This window comes from Heteronotia binoei, chromosome 1 (assembly GCF_032191835.1).
Source record: "Heteronotia binoei isolate CCM8104 ecotype False Entrance Well chromosome 1, APGP_CSIRO_Hbin_v1, whole genome shotgun sequence".
In the NCBI taxonomy this organism is placed as follows: Eukaryota; Metazoa; Chordata; class Lepidosauria; order Squamata; family Gekkonidae; genus Heteronotia; species Heteronotia binoei.
The window spans coordinates 248,377,798-248,395,645 of NC_083223.1; the positions used below are offsets into that span (position 1 = coordinate 248,377,798).

General features: G+C 51.7%; 1 protein-coding gene across 1 annotated transcript; it reads right to left on the reverse strand.

The window, feature by feature from the left end:
• Window positions 1-2,304: 2,304 nt before the first annotated feature.
• On the reverse strand, window positions 2,305-14,812 carry EIF2B4 (eukaryotic translation initiation factor 2B subunit delta). Its single transcript, XM_060251269.1, has 12 exons — window positions 14,677-14,812; window positions 14,431-14,602; window positions 14,023-14,214; window positions 13,841-13,923; window positions 11,846-11,937; window positions 5,940-6,054; window positions 5,787-5,863; window positions 5,570-5,672; window positions 5,203-5,330; window positions 3,850-4,027; window positions 3,248-3,428; window positions 2,305-2,547 (listed from the first exon to the last, which is right to left on the reverse strand). Exons 1-12 carry the CDS (start codon window positions 14,743-14,745, stop codon window positions 2,348-2,350), a joined length of 1,590 nt encoding a protein of 529 aa, XP_060107252.1. The 5' UTR covers window positions 14,746-14,812; the 3' UTR covers window positions 2,305-2,347.
• Between the last annotated feature and the right edge of the window lie 3,036 nt (window positions 14,813-17,848).

Consider the following 17,848-nt stretch of genomic DNA (forward strand, 5'->3'; position numbering starts at 1 on the left):
AAAGAAAAACCCCAATCTGGCCTGGAGAAAAATTCCTTCCTGACCCCAAAGGGGCAATTAGCATTACCTGGTCCCTGGGCATGTAAAAAACAGTCTGGAGAACTGAGCACTGGCCCATCCTTTCCTGCTCACTCTCCATGCCCAAATTCACAGATTATTGCTATCAGATGGCCATCTAGCCTCTGCTTAAAAACCTCCAAAGGAGAGCCCACCACCTCCCAAAGAAGCCTGTTCTGCTAAAGAACTGGTCTGTCAGGAAGTTGTTCTTAATGTTTAGCTGAAAATTCTTTTGATTTCATTTCAATCCATTGGAATCTGGTCTGGCCTTCTGGGACAACAGAAAACAACTTAGCTCCATCCTGTATATGACAGCCCTTGAAGATGGCTATCATATCATGTTCCTGTCCTCTCCAGGCTAAACATACAGAGCTCCTTCAACCTTTCCTCACCATCTTTGCCCTCCTCTAGACAAATTCCAGCTCATCAATATCCTTCTTAACCTGTGGCACCTAAAACTACACACATTGCTCCAAGCGAGGTCTAACCAAAATCACATTTGTCTTTTTAGCTGCTGCATCACACTGCTGACTCATGTTGTGTAGTCTACTGAGACCCCTGGATTGTTTCCACATGTGCTACTGCCAAGATTAATCTCCCCCATCCTACAATTATGCATTTTATTTTTCCTACTTAAATGCCAAACTCTCTGCTGAAATTCTAAGTTTTAGCCTAGTTTTCCGGCCTAAGATCATCCTGTATCCTGTCTTCTACTGTATTTTCTATCCCTCCCAATTTAGTATAATCTGCAAATTTAGTGAGCATGCCCTCTGTTCCTTCATCCAAGTAATTTACTGTTGGAACAGCACAGGGACCAGGACAGATCCTTCAGGCACTGAGAATGTAAGATCCCAGATCAGACCTGTGGACCACATAGTCCAGCATCCTCTCTCACACAGTGGCCAACCAGTCCCTCTGGATAGCCAACACAGCATAGAGGGTGAAGCCTTCCCCCGTATGTAGCTTTCTGGCACTGGTATTCAGAGGTTTACTGCCTCAATGTGGAGATTCCCTTTAACCACCATAGCTAGTAGCCACTGATACTATGAATCTGTCTACTCCCCTTTTTAAAGCGGTCTGTGCCCATGGTCATCTATACGTCCTTTGGCAGTAGATTCCACATTTTAATCACTCACTGTATAGAGAAGTATCTCCTTTTTCTAAAACTATCAAACCGTTCCATGTTCCAGCTCCTAATGCCTCTCTGGGAAAACCCCACACCATGATCAACTCTTACAATATTAGCCCTTTAAGTGCTGAAAGACACCCCACTGTCTGCATTTAAAGGACCAGGGTTTAGGCTTGGAGGAGAGACAGTTTCCACTGGGACACTCCAGAGCCAGAGTGGTGTACAGGAGGTTAAAAGTGTTAAGACTACTGTCTCTGAGACCCAAGTTTAAGTCCCTGCTTCAATATGGCCGAGGCCTGCCCTGATATTGCCTTTTGGCACAGTGATTCAGAGACTGGTTGCCTCTGAACTCAAACTTGCAAGAATGGGTTCAAATGAGTCAGTCCTGGCCCAGCTTGGCAGATCAGCAGTGAGCTGCACAGGAGGTGCCTGCAGAGGGACCAGACCACCAAGCCCAGCAGTTGTGTGGAAAGGAAGGTCTGTGTGGACAAAGGTGTAGAAAGGCGAACAAGCGCTGGCCCCTTGAAATCAGAACAAAGGCCTTTCTGGGCAGGAAAAGGAGGGACACAGTAAAACTCCTGCGAAGCTGTGCCTAGCTTCAAGACAGAGGCTGGGGTTCCTGCCTATGTGGCAACCCTGTCTCCCAGACTGGGATACAGATACCCAGGAGTGAGGGAAAGGCACTCCGCACCGGCTTACAGGTACTCACGTATATGGCTTCATAACTTCCCGGCCTGAGCCCTGCCTCCCATGTTGATGGCCTTTGCAGATGGTTCTATATATACAGACGGGGGTGGTTCTCACTTGGACGCATGCAGTGTTTCTTACATGGACACCTGGTCCAAATCAGACTATTGGTTCATCACAGTCAAGACTGTATACTCAGACTGGCAGCAGCCCTTCAGGGTCCCTGATAGAGGTCTTTCACATTGCCTCCTACAGGAGCCTTTAAACTGGAGACTGAACCTGGGACCTCCTGCATGCTAAGTAGATACTCTACCACTGAGCCCCAGCCCCAGAAAGCCAACTTTGCAGTGGAATAGGGGAAGGGAAGATGCTGTGGGGACAATGCTTGGAGTCATGTCTTAGTTCAGGAGCACACACAGCACAGGCACAGATCAGGGCACACAAGGTTTATTCACTCCCCCCTCCCCTCCCACATTACTGCTCCACATTCTTGACACGCAGCACAACAGGAACGGAGGTGCAAGGGATCATCCCCAAGTCTGTGATCACCAGATCCACCAGCTCCATGGGGGTCACGTCATAGACCAGATTGAGGAGGCGCAATGACTTGCTGTCTTGCCAGTCAGCCAGTGGGATCCTCCCTCGATGCGGCACTATCAAGTCATCGGGGTCATCTGCGGGGACAAAGATCCATTCGGGAAACAAGCAGGTGGGCAGGGGCTCCCTCCCTCCCTGAAGCAAAAGCAGTGGGGCACAGCTGGATCTGGGCAGCAAGGCAGGGATGCTAGGATTCTGTGAAGGAGCAAGCCCCTCCTTCCCTGCTTCCACAACTAGAAACCTGTCTCAAACTCCTTATTTTATTTTTTTTTATTTAAGATTTATACCCCGCCCTTCCCACAAGTGGGAAGATGTCATTATCGCCATCCCTCAGGGAACAGCCCCTGCCAGGTCTGGAGAAACAGAATCAGATCCCAAATGGGCAACCTAGGACTTGCCCAGTCCCACCTCCCACACGTTTTGGTGCCCACCCTACAATGGTAATCTGCTGCCTCTAGCCACAGGGGATGTAGCTTGCGCATTTTGCAGGACCACCCCTTGGAGATGGTAGAAAGCATCAACCACCGTATCTTCTGCCTGTCTGCAGCCCTGCCTGCCTCCAGGATCACCAGCGATTTGCTCCCCAGGTAGTTTGACGCCCTGTTTGACCTTGAGGGTCTCTGAGCTGCTCTTGCCCCTACTCAAACACAGGATTCTCACAAAGGTGAGCACATGCTGTAACCACCTGAGGTTACTGAAGCTAGGGGAGGACAGAAATTCAGCAGGATAAAAGCAGATATTCCACTCTTGCTGGTTGGCCCCTATACAACAACATACCAAGTTCATTGGAGACAAAGGAGTCGGTCTGGACCCGGTCACAGAACTTGTACGTCTCACAGCAGACCAGGACTGGCACATTATGGGCCTTGGAAATTAGGGCTATTTGCGATGTGCCCATCCGTGACATCACAGAGCCATTGGCCAATAGTGCATGGGCTCCCAGCAGTACTTTGGAGACCTGAAAGGGTGGACAAGTTAGGCTATTAATTCCCTTTCAGACGAGCCCTAATTCCCTTTCACTAACCCCACCATCCAGCCAACTGTGACTTCCCCTCAAGCCAGGTGGGCAGCCACCTCTCTTTCCCCTTTCCTCTAATTCCATCAAATTACCAGGTTTTGCTTAGGCGGAGTCAAACCCTTGGCCTATCAAAGTCAATATTGTCTATTCAACTGTCAACAGCTCCTCAAGATCTCAGTCATTCACATCACCTACTACCTGATCCTTTTAACTAGAGGTGGTGGGATTGAATTTGGGACTTTCTATGTGCAAAGCAGATGCTCTGTCCCTCAACCACGGCCCCCTCTCAGTTTCTTTGCCCACATCCTCTCTCCTCCCCTCTCAGACCCTAATTCCTGCCCCTTTCCGCTAAGCACCCCACCTCAGGCAACACATAGGAGATGGCGTTGATAAGCACATAGCTGCAGCGGACACCCTGCTTCACCAGTCGATGTAGAGTTTCCCGGCCCTCCAGCCGCGGCCGACTGTCCACCACCACCACTCGGAAGGCACGGCCCTTGGCGTGGGCATCACACAGTGTGCGGCTCACCAGGGAGGAGCTGCCAGGCAAAAGCACACAGAGGCAGTCAGCAAGGAACCTAAGCCATGGACCAACCTGCCACTCATGTCCCATACCTTTCTACTCGCCACAACTGCTAGCTGAGCAGGAAGGCACTGCTTCTTTCTCCCTTGATTTTCAGTGCGGCCTTAAATGTAATGAAGTTTGGCAGCTGCTAAGTCAGGAACCTAAACCACAGCTCCTGCCAAAAGGATATAACCCACACCTCTCCCTGAGAGTGTTGCACTGGCTACAATAACCGCCTGCTCTGCATGCAAAAGGAGAATTTAGGAGTAAAGGTGTCAGCTGTGTAACATCAAGACTAATACTTTTTCCCAACCTGCCAGGACACCGCCAGAGGTACAAACCTTTTGGCAAGAGCCAAAGGCTCTAGCCCATGAGCTGCCATCCTTGAATGAACTGCAGCTAGAACGTATGATGTGTTGTTTTTTTTAAAGTTTCAATGGTATTTTATTTGTTTGAATTGTTTATTTAAATCATACTTGTCTGTTTCTATGCTGCTTTGGGGTAACAGAGCACTATAATGGTCCAGCATCTCATTTATGGAATGATCTTCCTTTTAAGAGCCAGTTTGGTGTAGTGGGTAAGTGCGCGGACTCTTATCTGGGAGAACCAGGTTTGATTCCCCACTCCTCCACTTGCACCTGCTGGAATGGCCTTGGGTCAGCCATAGCTATCACAAGAGTTGTCCTTGGAAGGGCAGCTGCTGTGAGGGCCCTCTCAGCCCCACCCACCCCACAGGGTGTCTGTTGTGGGGGAGGAAGATAAAGCAGATTGTGAGCCACTCTGAAATTCGGAGTGGAGGGCAGCATATAAATCCAATATCATCATAATCATCATTTAAGACTCACCTGGCACCTATGCTTTACACTGAGCTGGATTTGCAATGCTAGATTTTAATGACTATCTTTTAATGCTTTGTTTTGATTATTTTTATTTTGTAATCTGCCTCAGGTGGGTTCCTGGAAAGGCAGCATAATTTCTTCCTAATTAATAATAATACAGTGCCTTAACAAATAAAGCACTGGTAAGCAAACTGACAGACTTGATGGGATCAACACCCACCCACAGTAGTAGCCCTGCCCTCTGTTCCGCTTCCAGTTCACCCGAGCAGCAGGATTTCACCATCCTGACCCCTACAACACAGCTCCATACCATCCGTATACCAGAATGACATCCCCGTCGTTGATCTTTTCAAAGGCAGACTTGGAGATGGCTGCAGCAGCCAAAACAATCTTCTCCCGCACATACTTGTCAATGGTGTCTTGTAGCACCCCCTTGGCCTGTTGCCGGAAGAAGGGTCTGGTCATATCTGGAGAGATCCGCATCAAAGTCCCACCCTCCTATTTTGCTCAAATTGATAACCCCACCTCCACCACCACACACATAATTTGACATAAGTCACTTGGAATTCAAATGATGGGGAGAAAAATGAGGCATTTAAACAAATCAGTGCCTCAAAGGACGGCTGCTTATTGCAGCAATGTCCTGATCCACAGCCCTGGGGAAAAACAGAACTCACTTCCTCCTCTCGCATGTTTCCAGGCAACCCTGAGATCTCCTTCTTGAGGAATTTGATGGCGTTGCCCATACTGGCCGAGAGGGGCCGACACTGATTCAGGAAGCTGCAAAGGAAAGCTGTACTCAGCCCAGCCTAAGGGAGCTGTACTCAGCCCAGCCTAAGGGAGCCCTCTCCAGTAATGCCTACCCTTCCAGAAGGCCCTCTAAATCCCTGTCACCTGATGTAGGGCTTCAGCTTGTTCACCAGGTCCCGTGAGAGCTCCTCGTTGGCGGGGGTGGTGTAGTCTGCAATGACCTGAGAGGGAGAAAGAAGCCGCCATTGGGAATGCTCCTCGAATCCCCAGCACAGCAGAACCCCACAACCCACATACCTGTTTGAAGACACGCAAGAGAGAGATGCAACGGGCATTGGAGCCATTGATGATGCCCTGGGAATACTGCAGGCCGAGACGCACCACTGCTGGATGAATAGCAGATGCAGGGATGCTGAGGGAGAGCAGGAATGAGCAATTACTACTTTATAGCAATTTACTTTTATTTATTTAATTGTACCCCACATTTCAATTCTTGGGATTGTCCTCAAGTGGCTTAACAAGTACAAGCAGAGAAATAAAAAGAATGTTGTGGCACATGTGGGTCATCTGCCTGTGATGGGGATGCCAGCAGTAACACAACCCTCCATAATTCTTGGTCTGCAGTGGGGTTGCTGTGAACTTGCCTGCAACTGCTATCCTCCCTGTACTTTGCATGAGGGCTGTTTCCTATGCTTATTTCCTTCAGCAGAATAGGCAAAAGAGACCAACTAGCTGCGCTGGATTTGGCAATATGACAGCATCAGGATCTTGGGTTTGTGTTCTCTCTCCCCTGAGGTCCCCCAAGCATTTTACACAAGAAAATAAATCCATACAAAACTCCATATCTCAACACACTTCAAAAGAAAGTGCACATGAAGGGTGTGGTAGGTTATTGGTAGTGAGCATTTTTGCTACCGCAGCTGAACTGTGATATTAAAACAGCCCTGAATCAAGATAAACAGTGGCTCACTGGGAACTTTTCAGTAGTCTCAGGGATAGCTTGACCACAAAAGAAAACCCCCCAAGAAGAATAATTTGAGAGAGGGACATGCTTTGGCAATGCTTGCAGGGCCACACTACAAATGAGGGACTTGTAGTCCACGAGATGTGAGGGACAGTGGCTCAGTGGTAGAGAATTTGCTTGGGAAGCAGAAGGTCCCAGGTTCAATCCCTGGCATCTCCAAAAAAGGGTCCAGGAAAATAGGTGTGAAAAACCTCTGCTTGAGACCCTGGAGAGCCGCTGCCAGTCTGAGTAGACAATACTGACTTTGATGGACCAAGGGTCTGATTCAGTATAAGGCAGCTTCATATGTTTATATATGAGACCCTGATTTGGATTGGGCGCCAGCACAGTGACCCCAGGAGCTCCTGTTTTCACCTCCATATCTTTCCAAGTGTAGAAATAGACAAGCTGGATCAGGGCCTCACAGCAAATTTCAAAAGCAGACAGGGTCAAGAGCCTGGGGGTGCTGTTGGAGCCGTCCCTAAAGATGGAGGCTCAGATAGCAACCACTGCCAAGTCCGCGTTCTTTCATCTTAGACGGGCAAGGCAGTTGGCCCCCTTCCTGGACCGCGACGACCTAGCAACAGTGATCCATGCTACGGTCACCTCGAGATTGGATTACTGCAATGCCCTCTACATGGGGCTGCCCCTGTGCCAGACCCGGAAATTGCAGCTGGTGCAGAACGCCGCGGCCCGGCTGTTATTGGGCCTCCCAAGGTGGGGGCACATCCGGCCGGGCCTTCGGGCTCTGCACTGGCTTCCAATAACATACCGAGTCCGGTACAAGGTGCTGGTCATTACCTTTAAAGCCCTATATGGCCTGGGACCTGCCTACCTGAAGGACCGTCTCTCCCCACACGTTCCCCAGAGAGTACTGAGGTCTGGGACTCAAAACCTTCTCACCATCCCCGGGCCCAAGGAAGTCCGTCTCAAGACAACCAGAGACAGGGCCTTTTCTATAATGGCCCCCACATGGTGGAACCAGCTGCCGGAAGAGGTGAGGGCCCTGCGGGATCTTACTCAGTTCCGCAGGGCCTGTAAGACAACCCTCTTCCGGTTAGCTTATGCCGACTAGATAAATGTAGCTTATCAGATTTTAGTGAAATATACTGGATAGTTTTAATGTTAAGATTTTAATGTTTTTAGGTTTTTTAAATGTTTTGACTTTTAAATGTATTAACTTTGTACCTTGTTTTATTGTTTTGTCGTTGTTGTGAGCCGCCCTGAGCCACTCTGTGGGAAGGGCGGGATATAAATTATAGAATAAAATAAATAAATAAATAAATAAATAAATAAATAAATAAATAAATAAATAAATGAACCACAAATGCTTCTAAAATGCCATTTGCAGCCACAGGATGGACCCAGGTGCCTTGTCTGTTTGATTATTAACTGTATACTGGAATTTATGGAGGGAGAAGGTAGAAAAAGAACTACTTTTCTCCCTTTCTCACGATACAATAACTCGTGGACACTCAATGAAATTGCTGAATAGTCAGGTTAGATTGGAGAAAAGGAAGTACTTCTTTATCAAAAGGGTGATTAGGAGCGCAATCCAGAGGGGAGGGGCGGAAAGTCTTTTGGAAGCAGACGAGCTAGAACGTGGGTGCAGGAAGGTTTCGCACCGATGTACGACCGGCGCCGCCAGAGCAAAAGGGAGGTACTGGGTGGGAGGCCGCCCGAGCAGTGCCCTGCCCAAGGGCAGCGGTGCCTGAGGGCTGCGCCCAAGCACGGGTGGAAGTGAGGCGGAGCGCGGTGTTCAATCAGAGAAGGGGTGGAGTTGGGGGCGCAGCCAGGCTTAGGCGGCTTCCTGAGCAGTTCGGCCCATGACATCCCCCCCCCCCCCCGAGAGGCGCCACTTTACACCTGCAAAAATGGCGGTGTGCCCCATAGACACTCATTGAAACTAAAAACAAAGGTTGCCGCAGCCACTGCAGAAGCTCGGAAACCCCCTAGGGAGCGGCGTGATTGCCTCACCCATCCCCTCATGGCTCAGGCTGATGAGCCCCCTCCCCATCACCCAATCACGGTCTCCCCCCTCCTAGAAATACTTCTGCTCTGGCCTCGCACAACTTTGTTGTTAGGAAAAGGAGCGAATGGCGGGAGGTTCTGCCGGTGAGCTCCCGGCCATATGGACTTAGAGTGAGGGACAGACAGGCACACTGGTGATGGGTTCTGCATCTCGCGGTTGCTTTGACAGTATCTTTGCCTTGCGAGGGGGAGAGAGAGGTCTCTCCCCTGAGGCTAACTGCTCTTGTTTCCAGGTCTCCACAGGTGCCGGGCTCCTGGAGGCTCTGCATGCGAGGACTGTCGCCCATGACTGGGTAAGTTCCATTGTCCCGCCCTCCCCCTCGACCACTTGGTGTGCGAGTGTCTCTGGCACATGAACCAGGCAGTGGGCTCGGGCAGGGGGCATCTGCTGACCCCGCTTCCCTGTGCTGCCGCCTGCTCCCTGCCCTTGGTCTGCCCTCTGCCGCGTTCCCAACCCCTGGCAGGGCACGAGGTACGTGTGCGTGGCAGCTGCCCCGATGCGGGGAGGTGGGTCAGAGACAGTCCCTTTAAGAGAGCAGCCAGCTGAAACGCAGCCTGTTCTTCCAGCTGCCGCCCCTGCAGGTGCTCTTGATTTGTCTCTGTTTTGCAGGTGGGACTCCAACACAGAGGCTTCCGCATGTGCCGCTCCACCGCCCCCCCCCTCCCTCAGCTGCTTCTGCCCGCCGTTCGGAGCAGAGCCCCGCCCACGGTGAAACTGCCCAGTGTGTGCCAGGGAGACTGTCGCACTCTGTTCCAGAAAAATAAAGTCTGAGCTGTGGCCTCTGTTGTCTCTCCCGCTTGACATCTGCTGCACGTTCCCTGGGCAACCCCTCCCCATCAGTGGCCACTCCGAGGGAATGCCTGGGAGGGTGGGCAGACTTGGGTTGGGAGGAGTCTATGAGCCGCCACACTGCCCCCCGCGTGGCTGGACTGGGGAGGGGAGTGCCACCCCTCAGCCTGCCCGGGCTGACAGCCTACCCGACCCCACATGACTGTTGTGCGCAGGGCACTAAGGGGGGGCTGATGAAGTGGACTCAGAGTTCCGCGGCTGATGCACGCCCCAGGGGAGGTGTTCTGTGCACATGGCAGGGGGTGTCAGGGCAACACAGGGGGTCTCTGGGTGGGGGGGTGTCTGCTGCTGGGCTGCTCACTCCCAGACACATATTCCAGCTGCTGTCTATGACAGCGAACTCCTGCACTTGGTACTTCCTGCTTGCCTGCCTGCCATTGGTAGAGTCTCTGACAGCAGGAGGGTGTGAGGGGATTGATGGCTTCTCCGTGGTCCTGTGCAGGCCTGTCCCACCCCCACCCCACCCGCCACCTTGCCAGGCTTCTCATGTGCGCATGCCCAGCCTCACTCCTGTTCCCTCCCTGTGTTGGTGGGCCGTCTCTCCTTTGCCTGTGATGGTCTGCCCATCACTGGCTCCATTCTCTGTTTGGGGGCGGGTTGGGGATGGCTATCAGCCTCTCTGGGGCTGCCCCTCCCCATCCCTGACGGTCATGAGCCATGGCGCATGCACCAGGACTGGCCAATGGGGGGGGGGGGCTGGCCCTCCCCTCCAGCTGCCTCCGCCTCCCTTCCGTGCCTCCGCCAGCCCAGCAATGGCAACCGTCTCCCTCACAGCAAGCTACCCCTCTCCCCTCCCCACGCTCCAGCGTGCCGAAGTCCTCAGGAAGTCTACTAGTGGCGCACCAGCTACACCGTGGCCGGCCTCCCCTTATCTCTGGAATGGGCTGCCCGACGTGGAATTCACTGCCACAGGAGGTGGTGGTGGCTACAGGCATAGCCAGCTTCAAGAGGGGATTGGATAAACATATGGAGCAGAGGTCCATCATTGGCTATTAGCCACAGTGTATTGTTGGAACTCTGTCTGGGGCAAGTGATGCTCTGTATTCTTGGTGCTTGGGAGGGGCAACAGTATGAGCACTTCTAGTGTCCTGGCCCCACTGATGGACCTCCTGATGGCACCCGGGAGTTTTGGCCACTGTGTGACAGAATGTTGGACTGGATGGGCCATCAATCTGATCCAACATGGCGTCTCTAATGTTCTTATTATTGTATTTATTGTTTTATTGTTACCTGCCCTGAGCCCTGCTATGCAGGGGAGGGAGGGCTAGAAATCAAAATAAATAAATAATCTTGTAGCTTGGTTCCCAGTACAATCCTAATCAGATGGTGCATTCACACTACACTACATAATGCGTTTTACATCTGGATTTTTGCTGTTCTAACACAGAAATAATCCAGGTGTCAAATGCATTATTTAGTGTAGTGTCAATGCACCAAGAGTTATACCTTTCTTAGCCACTGATTTCAAAAGATTTAGAAGGGTTTAACTGTTTAGATTGAACATTCACAAAGCTGCCTTATGCTGAATAAGACCACTGGTCCATCCAGGTCAGTATTGTCTACTCAAACTGGCAGAAACCCTTCACGGTCTCAGGCGGAGGCCTTTCATCTCACTTCCTGATCCTTTTTTAACTGGAGTTGCCCATGACTGAACCTGTAACCTGGGACCTTCTGTAAGCAAATCAGGGTCTCTTCCACCAAGCCACAGCCCTCCCAGTTACGTGTTTCCTTGGAGGCCCGCCTGCAATCCACCAGGGACAGGGCCTTCTCCATAACAGCTCCTTTCTGGTGGAACCAACTGCCGGAAGAGGTGAGGGCCCTGTGGGACCTTGGTCAGTTCCGCGGGGCCTGTAAGACAGCCCTCTTCTGGCTGGTTTATAATTAACTGGCATTGGAAGCTGAGTGTAGTTCTGATAGACCGCCGTTATATGTTTTATTATTCTACTGTTTTAATTATGTAAGATGTTTTAAATTCAAATTATGTTAGATTTTTATGTGTTGTGAGCCGCCCTGAGCCACTTCAGTGGGAAGGGCGGGATATAAATAAACTTGAACTTGAATACAAGAAGGGGATCCACCAATGAATGGCATCTAAGTACCAACAGCTGCCTTGGCAAGACAGGAGCAGTTTCCCAGTCTCGACAGGGCCTTTATCCAGGTCTCAGTGAGATGGCCAAAGGTGTGTTGTCCATCTTTCCCTTTCCTCTAAGAGCGCCTGGCTCAGTTGTTCAGTTCTGGGCACCCCCTTTGAGTCCCACTGTGATGGAGTCCCTTTTGCAGGGTTTCAGTGCATCCTCACCACCACATGCAAGCACCCACCTCATTTGCTGTGTGAGCAACACTTTGCGGCTGTACTGGTGCAGATGGGAGAAGAGACTGACTTTGGCACCGTAATCCGGTCTCAAAGGCACCTGGGCAGATAGCAAAGAACAGAACTGAAAGACACCTGCACTTCCTGGCTACCAGCAAGGGGCTCCCTTCCTGTATTTCACCCTCTCCTACAGCTTCTTCACTCTGCATATTCCTACTTCAAAATAATTTCTATTATGTGTTGATTTGCAACATTCTTGCATGTCCCCTTATAATTACAAGATGGAGGGCAGAGTGATTTGCCCAGTACCTCCCAAATCATCTTCCCCCAAGCCCACAGCTCAGCTCCAACCCCAGACCACGCAGGCAAACACTGGCCTAACACTCACAGCCACCATCCAAATTCAAAACCAATGAGGGGCAGAGTATAAGCCTCCCAAGAAACCTTGGACTAGCAGCTCTTGCATTAGCCCCCCAAATGTTTGGGGGCTGATTACCTACAAATGTGAGAGCCAGTGTGGTGTAGTGGTTAAAACTGTCAGACTTAGGGCTGCCAACCTCCATGTGGCACATGGAGATCTCCTGCTATTATGGTTGATCTCCAGATGACCAAGATCAGATCTCCTGGAAAAATGGATGCTTTGGAGAGTAGACCCTATGGGTGATTACAGACTGGCACTTTGAGCTGACTCAGAGACAGCTCTCACATCAACCCAAAAAACCCTTCCACACATAAACGTCTGCCACCTGTCCCCGTCCCGTCTGCATCTGGAAGTGGAAGGGTCCAAGGGAGGCGCCTTGGTGATGTGAAACCACCACGCTGCCCAAAGCCATTTCCAGCTTTTTTGCCTTTTGAAAACCTAACCAAAGCACATAAGTGCACAAGCACTTGACACTTCAGGAGAAAAAAAGAGCAGTCCAGTTTCTGAGGCGCCCCCCCCATCTGAGTGTGCCAAGTCGCCTTGCAGACGGGATGGGGCTGCCTCACCGGGGAGCATGTGGAAGCTTCAGAGCAGCTCTTTTTGAGCTGGCCCAATTCGGGACCCCTCCCAACCTCCACAAACTGCCCATCTGTTATCACCCTATGAGATTATATCCTGTTGAAATCTCTCCCCTCCCCAAACCCCATCCTCCCCAGGCTCCACTCCCAAAATCTCTAGATATTTCCCAATCCAGAGCTGGTAACTCTAGTCAGACTAGCATCTAGAAGATCTGGGTTCGAATCCCTAGTCATGCCATGGAAGCTCATTGGTTTACCTTGGGCCACTCACACACACTCGATCTAATTTACCTCACAGAATTGTTGTGAGGATAAAATGAAGAAGAGATTGATACAAGCTGTCTTCCCATTGGGGAAAAAAGCCAGGTACAGATGACAGGGCCGGGTTTAGGAGAGGGCAAGTGGGGGTGCTTGCCCCGGGCACCATCACGAGGGGCCCCAAATTGGCCATCCTCCCACGCTTTTCTCCTCCCCCGGTCCGTGTGCACAGACTGGGGGAGGAGAAAGCAAGGGTGTTTGCGCCGTCCTCGAAGCTGGAGATGCCGCAAATGCTGCCTCAGCCCCTTTCTCCTCTCTCGGTCTGTGTGCACAGACCCAGGGAGGAGAAAATGAGGGCATCCCGGCGTGGTTTGCACCATCCTTGAAGCAGAGGCCAATACAAACACCACTCCCCCCCTTTTTCCTCCTTGGGTCTGTGTGCACAGACCCAGGGAGGAGAAAGCCAGGGCATTCCTGTGGTGTTTATGCCGGACGGTGCAAACACTGCTCCCGCCCCCTTCTCCTCCTTGGGTCTGTGTACAGACCTGGGAAAGAAAAAAGGGGCGGGCAGAAGACTGGGGCTGCTTTGTGGGGGTGGGGTGCCTTTTAGTTTTGCCCCTGCTCAAAAAATGGGTAGATCCGGCCCTGAGAGATGAAGTAAATAAAAACATTTCAGGACTGCTTCCTACAGCTAAAGCAAAGCAGCAAGCCACAGGGCTGTTGAAACTAGGCATCCCCACTCCTACCTGCTGTCGCTCCAGCTTCTTGGCCAGTTTCTTAAGTGCAGCCGGGTCATCGACTTGCACGTGTTCGGGGAGCCGCTTCACCACTAGGAAGGGGTGGGGGGGAGGAGAAAACCAGGTCAGGGACGAGGCTGACCCAGGGAGGCTCATTCCCACCCGAAGGGGTCGCCGGAGCAGAGTCCTACCTGGCTGGGCCTCGCTAGGCACGAGCCGAGGCTTGGCGGGTACGGCGGCGGCCGGGCTCTGCTGCTCTCCTTTCTTGGTCTGCTTCAGGGCCCGGTCGGCCTCCTGCTTGGCCCGCCGCTCCGCCCGCAGCTCGGCCTTGCTTTTGCCACCCGCGGCCTTGTCAACGGCCATGGCAGGGGCCGCCGGCGTTCCTAGAGGGAGGGAGGGAGTGAGAGGGTCAGGAGCCAGGGCGCGGCTTCCCTCTCGACCAGCCAAGCCTCGGCGGAGACAGGGGGCGCTTTTCCCCACCGCGATGGGGGAACTTCCAGCAGCCAAGAGGGAGCCAAACGGTTGCCAGGCTTATGTCCATCTGCCCACCCGCCCCGTTCAAGGCTGCGCTCGCTCCCTGGCCGGGCCCCATCGACAACCTGACAGCGACGGCGGCGGAGCACTGCTGGGTGCAGGTTGAGCGAGGGGGGCTCCCTCCTGCTGTTGTTGCTGCCGCTCCGGCTGCTCCTCTTGGCGGCGCTGCTTCTTTTTCTGCTTCTTCTCTTTGCGGAGCTGCAGCTTCTCCTCGTGGGAGAGCTCCGTGCCGGGCCCCTGCAGAGGTGACCGTAGGTTTAGTCAGAGCGGACCGGCGCCTCCCGCCGCAGCCTCGGCCACCCAACCCGTACCTGGATCCGCTCCGCGCTCGACGGTGGCTGGACGCCTTCCCTGGCCTCGCGGATGCGCTGCTCCGCCATTGCCTCTCAGTGCTAGCCAGAAGCCGACGGCAGGCGACTGGAGCCGCGAGGCAGCGACGCCTGCTGGAGGGAGCGAGGGCGTCAGGCAAGACGGAAACAAGGGCGCAAGGTCGCCTGCAGCGGCGGTACTGCGGAGGCCCTCGCTGCCCAGCCCTGAGCATGCCTACGGGGACTGCGGCTGTGCCCATAGCGATGGGAGGTGGGTGGAGAGAAGGGGATTGTCCCTCGCCAATCCTTCTCCTGGGAAGGCAGCTCTGCGCTCCCCCAGTGATCAAATGACTGGTTTAGGCCAGTTTTCCAGCCTGTCAAGGTCATCCTGTTTCTGTCTTCTTCTGTGTTTGCAACCCCTCCCAATTTAGTATCATCCTGGCCCCACTGAGGGACTTTCTGATGGCATCTGGGTTTTTTGGGCACTGTGTGACATGAGAATGTTGGACTGGATGGACCATTGGCCTAATCCAACATGGCTTCTCTTATGTTCCTGTTGCGCCTGCATCTGGATGCCGGTGGGGCGGCAAGGGGTTCGACCAGATCACCTGCATGTCAATGGGACGTAAAGAAAGGATCCTCTGGAGTCTAGGGACTGGGGTCTCTGCCCACAGGGACATTGCTGAGAAGTTGAATGCATGTTTTGTCTGACTTTTTTGCTGAGGAAGATGTTACATTAGGTGCTGTTTTCAGGCAGAGGGATTGATTTCAGTAGTCTTGAGATTACTACTGGACATAGGTGTGCACTAGTACTTGGGCCTTTTCAGAGTCGAATAAAGCGAGGACACAACAGAGGCATTTCAAGTTATTGTGCATGGTGTGCAAAGAATTTATCTGGAAGCAAAGGGTCTGCCAATGAGTCACTGCTTCGGATGTTTCTGAAAAAGTGAGCCCTGAGTCAGTGACTCATGAAAGCTCCTACCCTGCCACAAATTTTGTTAGTCTTTAAAAGGTGCTACTGGCATCTTGCTCTTTTCCACTGTTACAGACAGACAGCACTCCTCAGAGGAAGAGGGGAGTGTGTGTGTGTTAAGTGCCATCAAGTCGCTTCCTTCTTATGATGACCATACCCATGACCTCCAAAATGTCCTCTCGTTAACAGCCTTGCTCAAGTCTTGCAAACTGATGGCCAATACTTCCTTTATTGAGTCAGTCCATGAACATTTCATGTTGGGGTCTTCCTCTTTGCTGCCTTCAAGTTTATCATTAGCATTATCATCTTTTCCTGTGACTCTTGTCGTCTCATAATGTGGCCAAAGTACAATAACCCAGTTTAGTCACGTTAGGGAGAGTTATCTACTATACTGTAGCACACAGTAGACGTTTCCTTGAAATTGGAGCCAAGACAGGCTAACACATGCACACTCTGTCACACACACACAATATAATATATAGTGTGTGTGTGTTTGTGAGAGTGTGTGAGACTGGCGTGTGTATGTGTATGCAGGGCTTTTTTGGTAGAAAAAGCCCAGCAGGAACTCATTTGCATATTAGGTCACACCCCCTGACATCACTATTGTTTCAGATAGGGCTTTTTACAGAAAAAGCCCAGCAGGAATTCACTTGCATATTAGACCACACCCCCTGACACCAAGCCAGCCGGAACTGCGTTCCTGCTTTAAATAAAACACATGCACACTCTCTCACACGCACACTATATATATGGCATGTATATATAGTGTGTGTGAGAGAGTGTGCATGTGAGAGAGTGTGTGTGTGAGACTGGTGTGTGTATGTGCATGCAGGGCTTTGTTGGTAGAAAAAGCCCAGCAGGAACTCATTTGCATATTAGGTCACACCCCCTGACATCACTATTGTTTCAGATAGGGCTTTTTACAGAAAAAGCCCAGCAGGAACTCACTTACATATTAGACCACACCCCCTGACACCAAGCCAGCCAAAACTGCGTTCCGTCTTTAAAAAAAAAAAAAAGCCCTGTATATATGCCAGTGCAACACCCACTTATGTGCAACACCCATGCCTGTCTGGCATGTTTGTTGTAACATACAATTTTTTTGCAGTTTAAAGGAGATGTGTGACTGCAAAAATCTCTCGGCTTGGCTTCGCGAACGAAGATTTAAGAAGGGTGCAATAGTCCACGTCTGCTGCAGGCTCGCTGGTGGCTGACAAGACCAATGCGGGACAGGCAGGTCCGGCCACAGTGGCTGCAGGGAAAAGTCTGATTTAGGGTTGGTGCTGTAGCAGTGCGATTCTTCCTCAATCTCCTTTTGTCCTCAAGACCAGCTATGCGTGCGTTCTCAAAAGAAGAGACAGCCTGGTGGATGGTGTGCCTCCATGCTTTGCGATCTGAGGCTAGGTCAAACCACTGGTGATGGTTGATGCGACAGGTGCCAAGGGATTTCTTCAAGGAGTCCTTGTACCTCTTCTTTGGTGCCCCTCTATTTCGATGGCCGGTGGAGAGTTCGCCATACAGAGCAATCTTGGGAAGGCGGTGGTTTTCCATCCTAGAAATATGCCCTGCCCAGCGCAGCTGCGTCTTCAACAGCAGTGCCGCGATGCTGGTAACCTCCGCCCGCTTGAGAACTTCAGTGTTGGTCACAAAGTCACTCCAGTGGATGTTGAGGATGGTGCGAAGGCAGCGCTGATGAAAGCGCTCAAGGAGTCGCAGGTGATGACGGTATAAAACCCACGATTCGGAGCCATAGATGAGGGTTGTCATCACAACCGCTTTGTAAACATTGATCTTTGTGCCTTTTTTCAGATGCTTGTTGCTCCACTCTTTTGTGCAGTCGGCCAAAGGCACGGTTTGCCTTTGCCAGCCTGTTGTCAATCTCCTTGTCGATCTTAGCATCTGAGGAGATTATGCACCCCAGGTAGCTGAACTGCTGGACTGTCTTCAGAACTGATTCACCCACAGTGATGCAGGGAGGGTGATAATCTTCCTGGGGTGCAGGCTGGTGGAGAACTTCTGTCTTCTTCAGACTAACTTCTAGGCCGAATAGCTTGGCAGCCTCTGCAAAGCAGGACGTCATATGCTGCAGAGCTGATACCGAGTGGGAGACGAGTGCAGCATCATCAGCAAACAGTAGCTCTCGGATGAGTTTTTCCATTGTCTTGGAGTGGGCCTTTAGTCACCTCAGGTTGAACAGGCTGC

Excerpts from the sequence above, each read along its gene's own strand:
- EIF2B4 (XM_060251269.1), bottom strand. The coding sequence starts at position 14,745 with ATGGCGGAGCAGCGCATCCGCGAGGCCAGGGAAGGCGTCCAGCCACCG. Across the intron at positions 11,938-13,840 it reads AGAAGCTGGAGCGACAGCAG|GTGCCTTTGAGACCGGATTA; the intron begins GTAGGAGTGGGG and ends CTATCTGCCCAG. Across the intron at positions 5,864-5,939 it reads TCTTGCGTGTCTTCAAACAG|GTCATTGCAGACTACACCAC; the intron begins GTATGTGGGTTG and ends TCTCCCTCTCAG.